General features: G+C 38.0%; 1 protein-coding gene across 3 annotated transcripts in view; it reads right to left on the reverse strand.

Moving 5' to 3' along the window:
* LOC124612463 (mediator of RNA polymerase II transcription subunit 15) overlaps positions 1-20,375 on the reverse strand; it is a 153,259-nt gene that overhangs the window by 20,877 nt on the left and 112,007 nt on the right. For all 3 annotated transcript variants that reach the window (XM_047140691.1, XM_047140690.1, XM_047140692.1), the window contains exon 10: positions 10,054-10,218. In XM_047140691.1, coding sequence (XP_046996647.1) covers positions 10,054-10,218 — 165 coding nt within the window. The remainder of the gene's footprint in view (positions 1-10,053; positions 10,219-20,375) is intronic.

Below are 20,375 nucleotides of genomic sequence, written 5' to 3' on the forward strand. Positions count from 1 at the left end.
TGAGATTTTCACTCTGCAGCGGAGTGTGCGCTGGAAACATCCCCCAGGCTGTGGCTAAGCCATGTCTCCGCAATATCCATTCTTTCAGGAGTGCTAGTTCTGCAAGGTTCGCAGGAGAGCTTCTGTAAAGTTTGGAAGGTAGGAGACGAGATACTGGCAGAAGTAGGGCTGTGAGACCGGGCGTGAGCCATGCTTCGGTAGCTCAGTTGGTAGAGCACTTGCCTGCGAAAGGCAAAGGTCCCGAGTTCGAGTCTCGGTCGGGCACACAGTTTTAATCTGCCAGGAAGTTTCATAAAGCTGCCTTGTTTTTAAAGTAAATAATGATTCTGGTGTTATCCTGTAACACCTTTTTTGTCAACAGTCAAGTTTTCCACTTAATAAAAGAGTCTCTGGTGGTAACATAACACACAAATGGATGGATTAATTTACTTACCTACGTCAATCATGAAGAGAAATTAGTTACTCACATCCAAAAATATATGGAATGTTAGAAAGACATTAAAATTCAGGGTATTTCGCATTAAACAAGGTAGCACGTTCTACCTCAGGGGTTGCCTCGTCACCTGCTACAGTGTATTATAAAAGATTAGTTGTAATTTCGTCTGTACAAAAATAACTATACAAATGTTGCCCAAGATGATTTTGTTCAGTGTAAACTTATTTCATAAATAATTACTTGTAATTCTTACTTTTCACCATGCTGTGATAAGGAGTAGCAATGAGACTCATTTCCACATTCAAAGGTAATTGTTACTCAGACGGTTCCAACAACGACGACACTACATCAAAAACATTATCTATAAGTAACGTCTAAATTGGGTACTCAACTGTTTTCTGGAAATCATCTTATTTCATTAATTATCTCATTTTATGCTTCTAACATGCTTTTTTCCTCTTGAATTTCGGTGTTATTTAATAAAAAGAAACACAAACAAATTTCAAATCATTTGAATGCCCTTTAAAATGCTCCATTTGAGTTGTGTGATGTCTGTGAAATCACCGGCTGCTTGCTGTTCCTACAGCCATAAAGCTCAGTCACAGTGATAGCTTGTTTCCGAATTTACATTTCAGGAAATGGTTTACAAATAGTGTCTAAGCACACTGTACAAATACAAACACAAAAACTCCTGAAATATTGTTTTTGAGTGTTCCAAAGAAAGAGAAGATGTGGCTGCAATATACCTGCAAAATGATACCATGTTGATGCACTAATTCCCTAACCAAAGATTGTCTTGCACTCTGAAGTTAACATTAATTTATCTCCAAGCTATGCTTTCCCACTGTTAAAAGCACATATGGTGTCATTCAATGAACTTAAAATTGCAGAGAAAATTGGGAAAAGTTACTGTCATTGTATTCAACATTACATGCACAATTCGGTAGTTCAGTTGGTAGAGCAGTGGACTATGACAGTTTATAAACAGCTATCTATTGGTCATTGGTTCAAATCCGGTTTAAAAGAAAATTTTAAGTTATCTGTTAACGACTCAACACCCCTCTTTTGAAAACCAAATCACATTTGTATAATTTCACAACACTGATTAGAAAAATAGCATTGTTGAGTTTTCCCTGCTTCCATTTACACGTGCTCACATTTACCATCACTGTTCACATGTGTAACCTTCATGAAGATTTCTAGTTAAGGTGATCCCATACTTTTTATTTTGTTGGAAACAATCCTTTTTTATATCTTCTTACTGTCCAACTGGCTTCTTACTGTTTAAAGCTTCATCGTCTTACATAAAGATGAAGCAAGTCTCCTTCACACACTGCCGTTTGTTTACACTCACTAATATCCCCCTCCCATATGTTTATGTTACCTAAACCTCATCACCCTACAGCTCCTTGCAATGTGAGCATTTATGTGTATGCAAATTAAATGTATTTATCCTCAGTTGCCTATTCCTCTGACAAATTATTGCCAAGTTATTGAAACAACTGCCACAACGAATTCTTTCTAATGCTATTACCATATTTCATGTAACACTTTTAAATTCTATGACCTTGCAACTTTTACAAATTCATGATGTCATCAGTATTTAAATATGGAATCTTCTAATCCTTAGTAAGATGTGTTACTGATTGCGCCACAGACTTGACCCACATTGAGTTACCTGTGCTAATGTTCTTTAACACAAGGAAATTTTCCTCTGCTTTGGATCATAGTTCATGAATGCAGTGACAATGAACGATGGTTCATTTTATAGGTCAAACTATTCTTAGTTTCTGACAGTTTATTCCACATGAATCTGATAGTTGGCAATCTACATGTAAGATATGGGTCCACTTTTTTAGCGAGTTTAACAATGTTGGGTTTAGCAGCGAAAAGAAGGCCCATCCTTCTACATCTATATCGATACTCTGCAATCCACTTTATGGGGCCTGGCAGAGGGTACCTCATACCACTGCTAGTCATTTCTTTTCCTGTTCCACTCACAAATAAAATGAGGGAAAAATGACTGTCTATATGCCTCTGCATGAGCCCTAATTTCTCATGTTTTCAAACCCACCAGTAACTAACAAATTTAGTAGCCCGCCTCTTAATTGCTTTGATGTCTTCCTTTAATCCAACCTGGTGCGAACCCCAAACACTTGGGCAGAACTCAAGAATAGGTCGTACAAGTGTCCTATATGCAGTCTCTTTTACAGATGAACCACACTTTCTTCGAATTCTCCCAATAAACCAAAGCTGACCACTCATCTTTCCTACCACAATCCTCACATGCTTGTTCAATTTCATATCACTTTACAATATTGTGCCCAGATATTTAAATTATGTGACTATGTCAAGCAGGACACCACTAATGCTGTATCCGAACATTACAGGTTTGTTTTTCCTACTTATCTGTGCTAACTTACATTTTTCTACATTTTGAGCAAGCTGCCACACACCACACCAACTACAAATTTTGTCGAAGTCTTCTTGTATCCTCCTACAGTCAATCAACATCAACACCTTACCGTACAACACAGCATCATCAGCAAACAGCAGCAGATTTCTGCCCACACTGTCCACCAAATCATTTATGTATACAGAGAAAATAGTGCTCCTATCATACTTCCCTGGTGCATTCCTGATGGTATTCTTGTCCCTGATGAACATTTTCCGACAAGGACAACATACTCGGTTCTGTGACTTAAGAAGTCTTTGAGATACTCAAATATCTGTGAATCTATTCCATATGCATGTACCTTTTTTAACAGCCTGCAATGGGGTACCATGTCAAATACTTTCTGGAAATCTATAAATGTCATAACTCTAAATGGGTAGAGCATTAACATATCAATTTTTGGGATGTTCCCACTATAAGTGTTCACAAAATTTCTTTACAGTGTTTCTTTGAAGTTGTAAAAGCATTTTCCATCACTAAATAGCTAAACAGTTTACAGAAAAATTCCGTAAAAACACTAACACTTAAGTAACAGATGTTTAGCTTCATCTTACACCTTGTCTGTGATGTCACCAGAGCTTCAGCCAATAACAGAGGTTTTTGATCATCTAACCTAAACTTGAAATTAGATTACTTTTAAGCTTTAACTGCATAAAAATAACAGGTATTTTGTGACAGCCTTGACAAAAATGCTATTTGGGTGTTATAATCATTTCGAACAACAACAATCCAAATAATATTTTTAATATAAGAAAATAGCCAAATGTTTTCTAGAGTTAACCCAAGTGACAGTCAGGTACATAAGTACGGCATCAGAATACCTAATACAACACTACTATCAAAGCATTATAGATTAAAAACAAGCAGGTTCAAATACTGAAACATTTAACAACTGTCGCTTTTAGTTTGTTTATCACAGACAAAAAAAAAGAAGCTATAACTACATCTAAATGGTTCCACCTAATAGCGGATACATTTTTAGGTAAGCACTAAAAGTGAAGTAGTTCATGAGAAAGCTCACAGCCATCTTCACTAAAATATGTATTTGATTCATAATCTTGTGATTGCTGAAAACTACAGAGAGGAAGATATAACAGATAACTAATAGTATACCATTAGTATGTCGCAATCAAACAGGTGATATTTGGAAATCCAGAATTATTGTATAATTAATGTGGCTGGGTTTACAGAGTAAAAGTAATTAGTGCCACCACAACAATTAGTAACTCTTTAAACTTAATATCAGAATCTGACAGTGTTTAATATATAGGAAAGGAAAATAGTACAGACATACAAGGGCATTGGCAGATAAAAATTCGGACTGAGGTGTCCATTAATTACAGAAATATTAAACAATTACAACTGGTACTTTAATTGCAAAGAAAGAGACATGGGCACAAAGAAAAGGATTCAGAGAGATTCATCCACTGTAGCTGTTGGGTGGCAGGATCAGTAACCTGGCTTCAAAAGGAGGGGCAGCAGTGTCTCCACAATGTGACTGACAGCAAACCATGCTCACCCACGGAAGTGTGATAGGACTGCTACTATTCTCTAAGTACATAAATGATTTGGCAGACAGGTTGGGCAGCAATCTGTGATTGCTTGCTGATGATGCTGTTGTGTGCGGTAAGGTGTCGAAGGTGAGTGACTTTAGGAGGATACAAGATGACTTAGACAATATTTCTAGTTGGTGTGATGAATAGCAGTCAGCTCTAAATGTAGAAAAATGTACGTTAATGTGGATGAGTACGAAAAACAAATCTGTAATGCTTGTATACAGCATTAGTACTCTTCTGCTCGACACAGTCACTTACTGTCCTGCTTGACACAGTCATGCTCTCTAAATGTCTGTATTTAAGGTTGCAGAATGACATGAAACGGAACGAGCATGTGAGGCTTATGGTAAGAAAGGCAAATGTTGACTTTTGTTTATTGGGAGAATTTTAGCAAAGTGTAGTTCATCTGTATTGAAGAGCATATTGTCACGTAGAAGAAGGTGCAATTAGATGAACGATGAACACTAACTTCACTTAACGAAGGTTTATTCAGCACTTGCACATACTAGAGTGCGGAGCGAACTGTCTCTGGGCACAACACATACGGTATATATACAATTACAGAACACTCCAGTACAATGATTCTTGACATATGTGGATACTTCTAGAATGTACTCTAAGTGAATATAGGAATTAAAATTTTACAGCTCAGGTGAGTTTTGAACTCACATCCCTCCATGCAACTGTCTAGTATCGTAACCACTATACCATGGTGACTGTGCTACTCAGCCACTCCTGTGACATTGCTCCCTCCTTAAGAGAACAGCATCTCGGTGTTTGTCCTCCTAGTCCGGGAACGAGTCACCGGTCCTGCATACGACAACTCCCAATGACTGACGTTCGCACTGGCGGCGATCTTCTTAGAACTTCCTTTGCCGCTAGGCTCTTCGTCACCTTTCCGATTGTTGCTTGTCATCAGAACTTCGAATTTACCCTGGGTTGCAGGATCGTTATAGGACTTCATTCGAAGGACGTGGACCGAATCTCTGATCTTTCATCGTCTTGAGTTGGGGTCGAAATCGTCAACTTCATAACTAACATCAGACAACTGTTTTACAACCTTATAAGATCCGAAGTAGAGCCTGAGGAGCTTCTCAGAGAGACCAACCTTCCGGAAAGGAGTGACGATCCACACTAAGTCACCATGCTGGTAGACAACAGGGCAGTGGTTCACGTCGTATCTTCGGTGATCGTTTTCTTGAGCCTGCAGTGTGCAGAGTCTAGCTAACTACCGAGCTTCATTCAGCTCTGATTAACACCTGGCCGATGTAGTCGTTGTCCACATCAACAGGATGTAACAGAAACACAGTGTCCATTGTCGTCATCGAATCTCATCCACACACCAGGAAAAATGGTGAAAAACCTGTGGTGTCTTGTTTGGCAGTGTTGTAGGCAAACATCACGAAAGGTAGCACCTCATCCCAGTTGCTCTGATCAACATTGATGAACATTGATAGCATGTCGGCCAAGGTCTTATTAAGAAGTTCAGTAAGCTCGTTAGTTTGCAGATGGTAGGCAGTCGTCATGTGATGAGTAATGATGCACCAATGGTTTATCTCTGCCACAAGATTCAATTGAAAACCGTTCCCTTGATCCATAATTAACAACCTTGGGGCACCGTGTTTTAATACAATGTCTTCCACGATGAATTTGGCTACCTCGAATGCTTCGGCTGTTTTCACGGCTTTTGTAATGGCATAGCGTGTCAGATAATCAGTGCAAACAATAATCCATCTATTGCCACTAGCAGACGTTGGAAATTGTCCAAGGAGGTCAATCCCAACACGATGGCCCGCCAAAGTGGTCGAGCGGTTCTAGACGCTACAGCCTGGAACCGCGTGACCACTACGGTCGCAGGTTCGAAATCTGCCTCGGGCATGGATGCATGTGATGTCCTTAGGTTAGTTAGGTTTAAGTAGTTCTAAGTTCTAGGGGACTGATGACCTCAGATGTTAAATCCGATAGTGCTCAGAGCCATTTTGAACCCAACACGCTGGAAAGGTGCTTCAGCTGGTGGAACTGGTATGAGTTGGCCAGGTGGTTTCTGAGGAACTGCCTTTCACCTCTGGCACTCTCAACAGTGCAACACATAGTGACAGACACTCCTAAATAAACCTGGCCAGAAAAATCTCTTGCGGATCTTATCGTATGTCTTAACAAATCCTAAATATCCAGCCTTAGGTGTGTCATGGAATTTCGGTAGAACATCTAAGCACATGTGTTTAGGAATCACTGGTAGCCTCTTTCCAAATGGACCAAAGTGTTTCTTGCAAAGTAATCCATTAACTACCTTAAATTGTCCTTTCACATCCCCTGACCGATTTAAGGCAAGCATAATTTGAGATATCTTGGTGTCCTCCTCCTGCTCAGCAGAGAGATCCTGGAGTGCAGCGAGACAGTCACTATCTTCATCAAAGTCTTGATAGTCTTGCACAGGGTTTCTTGAGAGACTGTCGGCATCTTGGTGTTTTCTTCCACTTTTGTACACTATGGTAATGTCATACTCTTGAAGACGTAGTGCCCACCTGGTGAATCGTACTATTAGATCCTTAAGACCTGTCAACCAACAAAGTGAATATTGGTCTGTAACAACTGTGAATGGCCTCCGGTAGAGATACTGTCGAAATCTGCACATGGCCCAGATCACAGCAAGACATTCTTTTTCTGTAGTTGAGTAGTTCCTCTCGGCTTTTGTAAGTGTCCTAGAAGCATAGGCTATAACCCTCTCTTTTCCATCCGAAATTTGCACAAGAACAGCACTGATACCATACCCACTAGCATCCGTGTGTAGTTCTGTAGGTGCTCTCCCATCATACAGACCAGGTATACGGTCAGTCATCAGAGCTATTCGCACCACATCGAAAGAATCTTGCTGAGCACCACCCCAGATAAATTTAGCATCGGCTTTTAACAACTCTTCGAGTGGCCTGGCTTTGATACAAAAGTCTTTGATAAAATGACGGTAATAAGAACATAATCCGAGGAAGCTTCTCACATCTCTAATACTTTTAGAAATAGGAAATTCCATTATAGATCTCACCTTTTCTAAGTCTGGCCGCACACCTTTGTCTGACACAAGGTGCCCAAGTATTTTAGTTTCTTTTGCTCCAAAGAGACACTTTCTCAGATTAAGTTCCAGTCCGCCTTGTAGGAGACACTTAAGAAAGGCCCTCAGTCTTTTTATGTGTTCATCAAATGTCTCTGAGAACACTATAATGTCATCTAAATAACAAAGTCACATCGTCCCCTTCAGGCGCCTTAGAAAATATATCCATCAGCCGTTCAAAAGTTGCTGATGCATTACACAAACCAAACGGCATTACCTTAAACTCATACAGGCCATCAGGGGCGATGAATGCAGTTCTCTCATGATCAGCCTCATCTACTTCGATTTGCCAGTATCCCAAGTACACGTCTTTGATTGAGAAAAACTTAGCCCCCTTCAGACAATCTAGGGTATGGTCAATTCATGGAAGAGGGTAAACGTTCTTTTTAGTTATATTATTAAGCTTCCTGTAATCAACACAAAAGCACTAACTGCCATCCTTCTTCCCGAAAGAACCACTGGTGATGACCATGGGCTCTGCGAAGGCTGAATGATGTCATTCTTCATCACTTTCTCTACCCCATCATGAATTATTTGACGTTCCGTTGCTGACACGCGGTATGCTCTCTGGCTTTTTGGTTGACGGACTCCAGTGCTAATCCAGTACTTCACCGTCAATTTGCCTAATTTGCTCTTCACCTGTGGATTGAAGCATTCAGAGAACTCTTGAAGAATTACAAGTAGCTTCTTCTGTTGTTCCTTAGTGAGATCTGGTGATAGACGAGCTGGAAGATCTTGTCTCGTAGTGGTAGTGCTAATTTTGCCCACCAACTCGGCATGGGAGGTTTCTATGACGCTCAGCTGTTCTGCAATTAATGGCTCAGCATTTGCTACACACATGCTCGAATATTTGGGATCTATACCAGGTAGTATTAAACGGACACATTGAAGCTATTCAGAGGTGAGCTACTAGATTTATTACTGGCAGATCAAAACAACAAGGGTTACAGAGATGGTTCAGGAAACCAAGTGGGAATCGCTGGAGAGAAGTGACATTCTTTTCGAGGAACACTACTGAGAAAATTTAGAGAACTGGCACTTGATGCTGATTGCAGAACGATTCTGTTACTTCCAACATACATTGCATGTAAAGCCCACCAAGATAAGGTACAAGAAATGAGGGCTCATACGAAAGCATATAGATGGTCTTTTTCCCTCATTCTATTTGTGAGTGGAACAGGAATGGAAATAGATAGTAATTGTATGGTGTACCCTTCACCATATGCCATATGGTGTATTGCGGAGTAACAATGTAAATGTAGATGTAGAATTATGTCTTCAAGGCACTGTAATGTACATGCAAGTTTCATTTGATTTGACATGCACTATAGGGCAAGATAGTGCATTGGTGATCGGGTGATTGAACCAGATTGCTAGTTTAGTTTTCATTTCTACTCCCGCCCCCCAGGTAGCAGCAGCCTCCTGTTAAGATTCCAGCCATACTTATGCTGGAGATCAGGCATTACTCTTGTCAATGAGGTGTAGATGGTTACTGCACCTGCCTGTACACAGGAGACCTGGGTTTCAATCCCCACCTTGGAACAAATTTTCATTTGTCGTCAGTGAATTCTTTCAGTGCCCAAAAGTGGCAGAGATCAAAAGTCTCCTTTCTGAACTAGCTTTTTTGTCCAACAGTGGAAATGAATATTTATAAATGACATTAAAGTATTCACGCACAACAAAACTGAAGTACGCCAATTGATGTTCGAATTTTATTTAGATTCTCTTTATTTCACAACATATTCTGCAATTACAGGATGAGTCTACGCAGGCATGTAATTGTGAGAGTCAAGTTAAGACCAGTATTCCGGATATTATTTCACTGTGACAGCAGCAACCCACTGGTCATAGCTGGCATGTTTACCTTACTTGTAGTGCAAAAAGTGTTTCACCGTATTTCCTTTAACACAATTTTCAGGGCTAGATGGTAATTACAAAGTGCGCAAAAAGACATGACACTGTGTTTTGTAATTAAAATTATAAAGTCAAATTAAGATTTGTAAATAATATTAAACTGCATGTCATCCTATGGCTGGCAGGGTAAGGTGGTTCTCATTTTGGAGGAAGGTCGAGGCACAATTCTTCCCAAGGACCCGCACCTAACGAAGCACTTGTACATTGAATCAACCTCTACTTTTTCATATCTGCTCATTTTAACCGGTTAGCATAATTTAACAGTTGTTAAAACCACTTAAGAAAAATGTAGCATATCAATTAGATTTGCAAGGTTTTTTTTTTTTTTTTAAGTGCTGCTCACATTTAAGCTTACACAGTGGAACGAAACTCTGTTGAAGACTATAGTTTTGAAGAAGAATTCAAACCATAGTGAACACGCAAGGTACACAAAGGAAACGCAATATAGTGCCACAGTAAATCTTAAGCCCCAGTAGAATCAAACATGAACTCCCTGCCTTATTAACCTAACACTTAATCAAAATGAGCTACAAAATCATGTTTTATCACTATTAAAACATTCATTTTAGTTTACAAGCAGACTTACCATCATTTCCCATTTTGGCAATCATCCTGCGAAGTGGCTCAATATATTTACTGAGTTGACGTACTTTCTCTATATAAGCTTGATCCTCCTGCTGACTGCAGGGGCTTGGGGTAGGTACTGCAGGGCCAGGAGTGTTTAAGGAACTACTTGGCGAGGGTGCCATTCCTGTGGGAAGGATTTAAACGGAACACTGATATTATTAAACAGAAATGAACTGATATCCAACTATATTACCTTCCTCCCTTCCTTACAGTTATATACATACACTAATGCATACAGTTATATTTATCAAGGGGTGTATGCAATTTACATATTTACATTAAACTGAATGACAGATCATAAAAGCTGTGAAAATGGATACCTCAAAAACTATTTTCCAACAACAAAAAATATTAGTTATTACAAAACAGCAAAAAATTAAAATACTTCATTGCACTCTTGGCCATATTCTTTTTAATAAAGATTGCAGCTGATTAAACATAAAATTAACTACACTGTAATCTCTCCATTCAACAGACAAAGTGAGAGTTCAATATTCCGCTGTCATCAGAATCTGAGGAATGGAGCACTAACATTTAACTGAAGTACTCTCGGAAAACAAACCTGATAGCTGACGAGTATTTGAACTGCCCCAAATGAAATGGAATTCCAGCATCTTAATTATTATCCCATCATACTCACTCTCATCAAAAATTACGATCCAATCAGTAACATCGTAATCACAAACAACAGTTAAGCAATTACTTAGCTTATACAAGGATTGGGATCGAAACAGAGAATGAGCTTGTTTAAGCAATCTCACCCTTCCATTATCACATCCAAAAATTAATAGTCCAGGGAAAGAAAGCACTAAACGAATATACATCACTGTGCAATAAAACCATCTTCGCCACAATAGATGAACTATATAAATAACACCTACCCCAAAACTGCATATAATCAGCTTCTAAAATTAAATTCATTCTCCCCTCATCACACTATTCGCTCACACACAAACGCGCGCGCACATGCGCACGCACGCACACCGCCATAAACATCGACAAAACTTCAAATCTGTGTGCCACATCCACAAAACCATGCCACAAAACAAGTGAACACTACACAGTCACGACAACACATAATAGTGGCGAGATAACTGTTTGGCAAGAAATTGTATAAAATGAATGTGTAATGATAAAAACAAAAGAAATAAGTGTGATATCCAGACACAAAGACACCTCAGCATCAAAAAAAGCTTTACGTAATGCACCAAACAACATGATACATAGTGATTCTTGGTCGGAAACACAGATAAACAGAGAAATAAAATAACGTTTCACTTTTAGCAGATGACAAGCTGTAGAGTGTGTAGCAGACCTAAATCTACAAGCACAGAATCCAGTAGCTCGATGTCAGCTATGTAAACAAATGCATACATCCACTTTATTTCAAATGTACCACAAAACTTGAAACTTTAGACCTATCGTAAATAAACAACACATAACGCCCCAGGTCAGTAATATACGTCTACACTCTGTACTGTATGCAAACTAATGTAAAAACATTTGATAATAATAGCCCATTTTACAAATGTAAGTATTTTGTACCAAAAGTTTCTTTAAAGATTAACACGTAACAGCTTTGCAGAAGGAAAATAAACGAACCCACTAAAGATAGCAAAAATGTGCTGAAACACGACAGGGAGAAGAAACTATGAAGGTGTTTTTGTAAGGTGGAATTCCTCCCCAATTACACATATCTTTCACATCTGTTTTCACAGAGGATTTCAGTCTGAAACCTACTTTATGCTGATTGTTGTTGTTGTTGTTGTTGTTGTTGTTGTTGTTGTCGTCGTCGTCGTCGTCATCATCATCTTCTTCAGTCCAGAGACTCATCTGATGCAGCTCTCCATGCTACTCTACTCTGGGCAAGCTTCTTCATCTCCAAGTAACTACTGCACCCTACATCCTCCTGAATCTACTTACAGTGTTCATCTCTTGGTCTCCCTCTACGATTTTTACCCTCACGTTGCCCTCCAATACTAAATTGGTGATCCCTTGATGCCTCAGAACATGTCCTACAACTGATCACTTCTTCTAGACAAGTTGTGCCACAAATTCCTCTTCTCCCCAATTCTATTCAGTACGTCCTCATTAGTTACATGATCTATCCATCTTATCTTGAACATTCTTCTGTAGCACCACATTTCAGTAGCTCCTATTCTCTTCTTGTCTAAACTATTTATTGTCCACTTTTCACATCCATACATGGCTACACTCCATACAAATACTTTGAGAAAACAACTTTTCCTGACACTTAAATCTATACTCTATGTCAACAAATTTCTCTTCTTCAGAAACACTTTTCTTGCCATTGGCAGTCTACATTTTATATCCTCCCTACTTCAACCATCATTAGTTATTTTGCTCCCCAAATAGCAAATCTCATCTACTACAAGTGCCTCATTTCCTAATCTAATTCCCTCAGCATCATCTGATTTAATTCGACTACATTCCATTATCCTCGTTTTGCTTTTGTTGATGTTCATCTTACCTCCTCCTTTCAAGACACTGTCCATTCCGTTCAACTGCTCTTCCAGGTCCTTTGCTGTCTCTGACAGAATTACAATGTCATCAGCAAACCTCAAAGTTTTTATTTCTTCTCCATAGATCTTAATTCCTACTCCAATTTTTTTCTTTTGTTTCCTTTACTGCTTGCTCAATATACTACCCTTGACTGTTATGACTGCCATCTGGTTTCTGTACAAATTGTAAACAGCCTTTCACTCCCTGTGTTCGACCCCCTGCCACCTTCATAATTTGAAAGAGAGTATTCCAGTCAACACTGTCAAAAGCTTTCTCTACGTGTACAAATGCTAGAAACATAGGTTTGGCTTTCCTTAATCTATCTTCTAAGATAAGTCATAGGGTTGGCATTGCCTCACGTGTTCCAACATTTCTACGGAATCCAAACTGATCTTCCCCAAGGACAGCTTCTTCCAGTTTTTCCATTCGTCTGTACAGAATTTGTGTCAGTGTTTTCCAGTAGGGACTTATTAAACTGACTGTTTGGTAATTTTCACACCTGTCAACATCTGCTTTCTTTGGGATGCTTACTCTAGCAAAACCTGTGACCCGACACTAACAGAACCATATGACTGGTATGTGAAGGAAAAAGAATCAGATACCACTTTTACAATTATGCATTTGTGAAGCCCAATGAATTTGGATATGATGAGAACACCATAGCGGTCTTTCTTCAAATACATCCCACAAAATGCAGAATGATGACACTACAATCAACTGGCACCACAATCAATGCCGTGTCATACATAACTTTTCTCTCACTCTCTCTCTATGACTGAGTGCGACTGACTTCTTTGAAACTATCTATATGGTGATGCTTAAGATCCCATCTATCACACACTGAAGCCATTCACCCTAGTAGGCCCTCGTTTGCGAGTGACTGATGAAGAAAAAATTCAGAATTTTGCATGAGACTCAATAGCATTAAAAAAGTGGCATCATGTAGTCTGATTGCATGCTGTAATGGATAGGATAACGGCTCCGCATGCAAGAGGTTATGGGTTGGAATCTCTTCAGACGTCTTAAGTGTTTTATTATTATTATTATTATTATTATTATTATTAAATCTTTATTGAAATGACTTTAATCACGACTTTTTCAATTAACTGCTTCAAATGTAATTTTTTAACTCCATTCCTTTGTCACATAATTTTAATCATGATATCAACTTTTTCATTTGCTCTCATATTTCTTACTATCATTCTTTGTCACTTGAGATCTCTATTCACATGTTTTTCATTAATTTTGTGTATTACTTTCAATTTAATTTCTTTTTTATTATCACTTCTTTTTCATTCACATTTTTGTCCATTATACCCATTTCTCATTCTGTTTGAATTTCATTTTCTTATGAACCCGTCATTCATTTAAATTTTCATTTGTGTTATTTTGTCCACAGTGATAGGTATTTAGGTTATGTTTCAAATGTTTGTATGATGATTACCATGCAAAAAAATTGTACATTTTGTAACAGAAATACATTTTTCACATCACTGCATAAACATAACAAGACTGTTTCGCCTTTCATTTTTTAACTCATAGATCAGAAATTTCAAATAATTGAATATTATAACAGATAAATATAATTAAATTCATATTCACAAAAATTCTGATTAGAAGAAGACTTATTTAAAGAAAACATGAAACAAATGAAGTTCATAAGGTGACTAAAATTATGTGACAATGGAATAGAAATAAAAAATTACAGTTAATTGAATAAAAATAATGATCAATGTAATTTCGATAAAGATTTAAAAATTTAAAATAAATAAAAATTTAAGCACCTGACAAGATTCGAACTCTCAATCTCCAACAAATGAGCTGTTATTGTCTCCATTACATCATGCAACCAGACTATGTAATGCAACTTTTTTAATGCTATTGAGTGTCACACAAAATTCTGATACTTTTTTGTCAATTACTCGCAAATGAGGTCCATCACAGTGAATGGCTGAGGTGTGTGATACCTGGAATCTTGACCTACATCACTGTACAGATAGTTTCAGAAAGTCAAGTGCACCGCTAAGCTAAGCCTGAAAAATAACCAGAAACTCTTGACAAAAACAGGCAAACGTCGATTCAAATTTTTCAGTTAAGGGGATTTAAAACTGCTTTCCCATTGTCTCAATTACTTTTAAAATTATCTATTTGTCTGTCTGTCTGGCTGTCTGTAAGAGCACCATTATTTATTGTGGGATTTCCTATAGGGTGTATTTGCGGACAAGGAAAAAAAATTCCCGGATTTTTCCCAGATTTCCTGGTTAAAAAATACAATTTTTTATCAGTAAAAATACACTTTTTCTGTGTCAAGTCACATATACATTCTCTCGGAACTGTAAAACTTATCAATACCTTGAATGGTTACGCAACAAACTGTTGCCTCATCAGGAAAGAGGGAAGGAGAGGGAAAGACGAAAGGATCAGGAAAGAGGGAAGGAGAGGGAAAGACGAAAGGATGTGGGTTTTAAGGGAGAGGGTAAGGAGTCATTCCAATCCCGGGAGCGGAAAGACTTACCTTAGGGGGAAAAAAGGACGGGTATACACTCGCGCACACACACACACACACATATCCATCCACACATATACAGACACAAGCAGAGATTATATATATATATAGACACACACACACACACACACACACACACACACACACACACACACACACACACGTATAAATTCAAATTCGACCACACTCAGCACGCTACTTTCTGAAGCACTGAAATCGAGATTGTGATTGTAAACCAATCATGGCTCATGTGACGCAATCTCATCGGCCATTCACAGCAGAACACATGATGCAGTCAGCTAATAGCAACATCACTTAAGTAGTGTGAATACACAAATAGGAAAAGTTAATGGTTTAAATTAATGTACACAGAGCAGGTACATGAAAATCTAAGCTTTCACGTATAATGTCTGTCTTACTTTAAGATACATCACACAAATATGTCAATAAAATTTTAAATAATGACATAAATGTATTCTGGTCTTCCAGCCCCAAAATTCTTCTAAGTGGCTGGTCCTCAAAGTGTAAAGTTTTAAATGAGAATCAAACGCTCTGTGGTTTAGGAGAGTAATCACACATAACATAATTCATCTCGCACAGAACAAAATTTACTTTCAAAGGAACGTTTTTCAAACCACGATTCACTATATTTTCCCGCGACTTTTTAGAAATAGGTTCATTTCAGCACTTGCTATACAGTGCCAGAAAACAGGCACTACTGCATGCGCAGCTACAATGACATAGGAAGCTCGTGTGTTTGTACATAAAAAGCATTAAGAGATCTTACATTACACCATAAAAGAAACAGAACATCGGAATTTCATAAACCATACTAAAATTCATAATTTGGCTTGAAGTGCACATTTGTATGTCCAGATTCACAATAAAGTACACCCCAACTTGATATTAATCTTTTCAGTATGGCTTTCAAGATGTAAATTTTCTTGTAGTACCAGTACTGTATTATCTCATGTTTGATTCTTTATTATGGCGTGATGCCGTATGTGCCAGGAGATCAAAACATGCACTTAAAATTCAATGAACAGTTGAAACTAGCCAATAGTGTGGAATTAAACACATCTGCTTCAGCTGACAAGATTAATAAAAGCCAAATTTCTTTAGCAAACTGACAAAAAGACATTGTTCGGCAAGGCAGTTAATGCTCAAGTGTCAAGAACACAGAAATAAAATAAAATCACAATACTGGAACTAAAAACATATTTTAGTCCTCCACAACTATGTGAATGCTTTTTAATTAACTTGATAGCCCCCAGCCACGGAAATCCGTTTTGTTTCCATTTGACACGAGAGCTGTAAAATGGGGAGGGGGGGATCGGGCAGCTTGGTCGTTCCAGAAATATTTTTTTGATTAGCATCTGACTGATTGTTGCCACTGCCAATCCAGCTAACAGCTACACCAGGGTGTATACGCGGACAGGGAAAAGAAGTTCCCAGATTTTCTCCGGATCTCCTGATTAAAAAATACGTTTTCTCCCAGGTGAAAATACACTTTTTCCATGTTAAGTGACAGAATACTTTCCGTCGGAACTGTAAAACTTATCCTTTTCCTTCAAATGAATATGGTTTTATACAGCAGTGTAGAATTTCCCGGCACTTTAGAAAACGAAACTGCGACATGTTTTGGAAAGATCTTTGATGTGCAGCAACATGTACACTGCATATTTTCGTATTACGAAAGTATAAATTTGAATTCCACCAACAAGAAAAGTTAATGGTTTAAATTAATTTACATAGTGATGCTACAAGAAAAGCAAAGCTTTCGCGTATAATATTTGTTTCTAAGATTAATAAGCTACAAGAGAAGCTAAGCTTTCACATATAATGTTGATCTGTTTAGAGCATGTTACACTTTAAGATACGTCACACAAATACGCCAGTAAAATTTTTAATACTGACATAAATCTCTGATCTTCTAAATGGCTCGTCAACAAAGAGTTGACTTTTGAAAGAGAGTAAACTCTGCGATTTAAGAAATTCATCGTACATTCTCGCACATAGTTCATCTTGCATAAAAGGAAATTTATTTTGAAAATAACGCTTTTCGAACAGCACTTTGCAATATTTTCCCGTGACGTGTTAGAAATAGATTCATTTCAGCAGTTGTCAGAGAGCGCCAGATAAGAGGCGTCACGGCACTTGTGTAGGAAGCCCGTATGTTCGTAAGTGTAAAACATTAGAAGATCTTTCTTACATTATGTCATAAAAGAAACAATAGATCAGAGGACACTCCAAGAGTGTCGGAATTTCGTGAACCATACTAAAATTCATAGTACGCCATACAGTGCACATATGTCCAGATTCCCAATGACGTAGGCCTCGACCTAATATGAAACTTTTCAGTGTGATTTTCGGGACGTAAATTTTCTTGTAGTACCAGTAGTGTATTTTCTCATGTTTGGTCCTTAATTATGACATAATGCCATACCGTGCTAGAAGATGAAAATGTGTACTTTAAATGCAGCGAACAGTTGAAACTAACCACTTTGTTTCAAACAAATTGACTGCCTCAGCAGGAAAGCTTAATAAAAGCCAAATTTCTTTAGCAAACCAACAAAAATAACTTTATTGTTCTGCAAGACAATTAATGCTTGACTGCCAGAAATGTTGAAATAAAATAAAATCTGAAACTAGTAACATATTTTAGCCTTCCGTAATTATGTAAATGTATTTTAATTCACTTGATAGCTCCCAGGCACAGAAATCCATCTTGTTTTCATTTGACGTGAGAGCAGTAAAGAAAAAATAAGTTCATTTTGTAGGGCACATCTTTATGAAAAGTCTGATAAATAAAACATATCTTCGAGGAAATGTAAGACACGTTATTTGGTCTTAAGTGTGCAGTGCAGTGCCACACCTCTTCAAACAACATTCTTATAGCGCACGCCACTGTATTTTGCTCTGTGTGTGTGTGTGTGTGTGTGTGTGTGTGTGTGTGTGTGGGTGGGAGGGGGGGCACCTCTCAATTAATACTGGATAGGATTATTTGTAACCAGGAGAACAAGAATTGTTCAGAAAATCTGGACACTTTATTGCCTATTAGCTAGTAACTTGCTCTTCTGTGTGACATAAAATTAAATACAGGATACCTAAAACCAGTAAAGACAAGAGACAGGCAAAATGGTACACATTTCTCTCTAATCTTGCTACACCCTTACATGGTGCGCTTTCCTTTCTGCAAAAGAACAATTATCTTATCACAGTTCGTCAAACGTTTTGCTACATGAAAAATAGAAATGATGTAGTCTAATACTGACGAAGCTGTTAATACAAATAGTACCCAAGACTGTGTGGTTTCTCAATCTGATTACGTCTATTTTGTTACTGTGTGCTGGATAAAACAAAACAGGTCTTTCTAATATTGCAGTAATTGTAACACACACCAAATAAACGAGACTGTTTTGGCAATAATGATCATTTTTATAATACAACAGAATATAATTCACGAAGTACCAATACAAAATACCTATTTGGCCTACTACAAGCAAACAGCTGTAGGTTAGGAAATAGTTTCACATTTTATTCATACGCTCCAGTTTCTCATGCATGAGATGGGAAAGTAGTAGAATGAAATTTTTGTATAAATTTGGAATCATCATACTCTTCCATAATTTGTGTGATGCCCCCATTTCTTCTCTTTCCTCGTTCTAATGAACAGTCTTGTCATCACTAATTTGTCCTGTCTAATGTAGTGATCTGGGCAAAAATTTTCTGTAAAAATTTCACTTGCTTGAATACACCGAGAAGATAATACGTAATCTTTCTTACCTGTTATTCCTGTTAGACGTTTATTTCCACTCTAGTAGTCTGAACCTACGGATTTCACTAGTAATTATAACAACACTGAACATTCGCAAACCGAATCAACCACATAAACAAGCAGCAGTTTGCATTCACTGGTTCAGCTTTATTCTGCTCAGCTCATATAGTCCCGTCTCGTTTTGTCTGCAGGAAAGTTTATTTCTAGATGTGACGAGGATTGCCCTGGCAGAGGCATCACATACACTATGCACACATTCAAAAATCAACTTATAACTCATTCAGAAATCAACTTCGAATGTGACGAATAATTGATAGACCAACGTGCGCTGGATGCTAAAAAATTTTTCCAGGTACACCATGTGGCTGGTTGCTGCTACTGCTATTTACACAGCCAACAGCCACATTTCTGTAGCCAGAAGCGGGAGAAGCTACTAGTCATATGCGACTCAACGGCGCGTGTGCATGAGCCCACTTGTAACTGATTAAATGAGTCAAATGTAAACAGTTGTGACGTCACGCTCGTCGGAGACAATTTGTTGTTATGAAGCATTGCATAGTATCCCGTAAGCCTTTGACACGTTTTGCTGTTGGCAGACACTTGTACGAGCACTGATATTTTATATGGCGTATTTCCTTTGCAACTTAAGTTTTGTTTTCATTTTTCCTCTCATTCATTCATGTTTTAATGCTGCAGTGTTATTCTGCAGAAGTGGGATACAGTAATATCCTTTGTTAGAGTATCGGTTCTTACCAGCCAAAATTACAAACAATTTAACTGAAAACTAAAACAACGAAAAATTCCCAGAATTCTAAAAAAATTCCCTGAATTCTAAAAAAATTCCCAGGTTTTTCCCAGATCTTCTAGTTGTCCTGGATCGTGTACACCCTGCTACACTCAAGTAGCCAGAAGCGGGAGGAGTACTGCTCACACGCAACTTAACTACACATGCGCGTGAGCCCACTGACAATTGCTCCAAAGAACCTAATGTAAACAGTTTTGATGTCACATTCATCAGAAGCAGTTTGTTGTTATGAGGTATTACATTGTCTTCATCCTAAAGCCTTTGACACAGTTCGTTGTTTGTAGATGCTTGTGTGTGCAGTGAGTTTTGTGTTGTAAATGACGCACTTCCTTTGCAATTTAAGTTATATTCTTTTCCTTGTTTATGTTTTACTGCTGCAGAATTATTCTGCAGCAGTTGGAAACAGCAATATTCTTTGTTAGAGTATCAGTTCTTACCAGTTAAAATTATGAAAAATTTAACTGAAAACTAAAACAATGAAAAATTCCAACAATTCTAAAAAATTCCTGCGGGTTTTTCTCAGATTCCCCACAGCGTATGCACCCTATCCTAAAACTTCTCTCCTTACAGGTAGAGGTCCCTGGAGGTGGGATAGACTTTTTGAGACTATATATGTGGTTGTGTAGGTTAGGGTCCCAGGTTGTATATCACACCCTGCAACAACGTTCC

Source organism: Schistocerca americana, chromosome 4 (assembly GCF_021461395.2).
Source record: "Schistocerca americana isolate TAMUIC-IGC-003095 chromosome 4, iqSchAmer2.1, whole genome shotgun sequence".
Classification (NCBI taxonomy): Eukaryota; Metazoa; Arthropoda; class Insecta; order Orthoptera; family Acrididae; genus Schistocerca; species Schistocerca americana.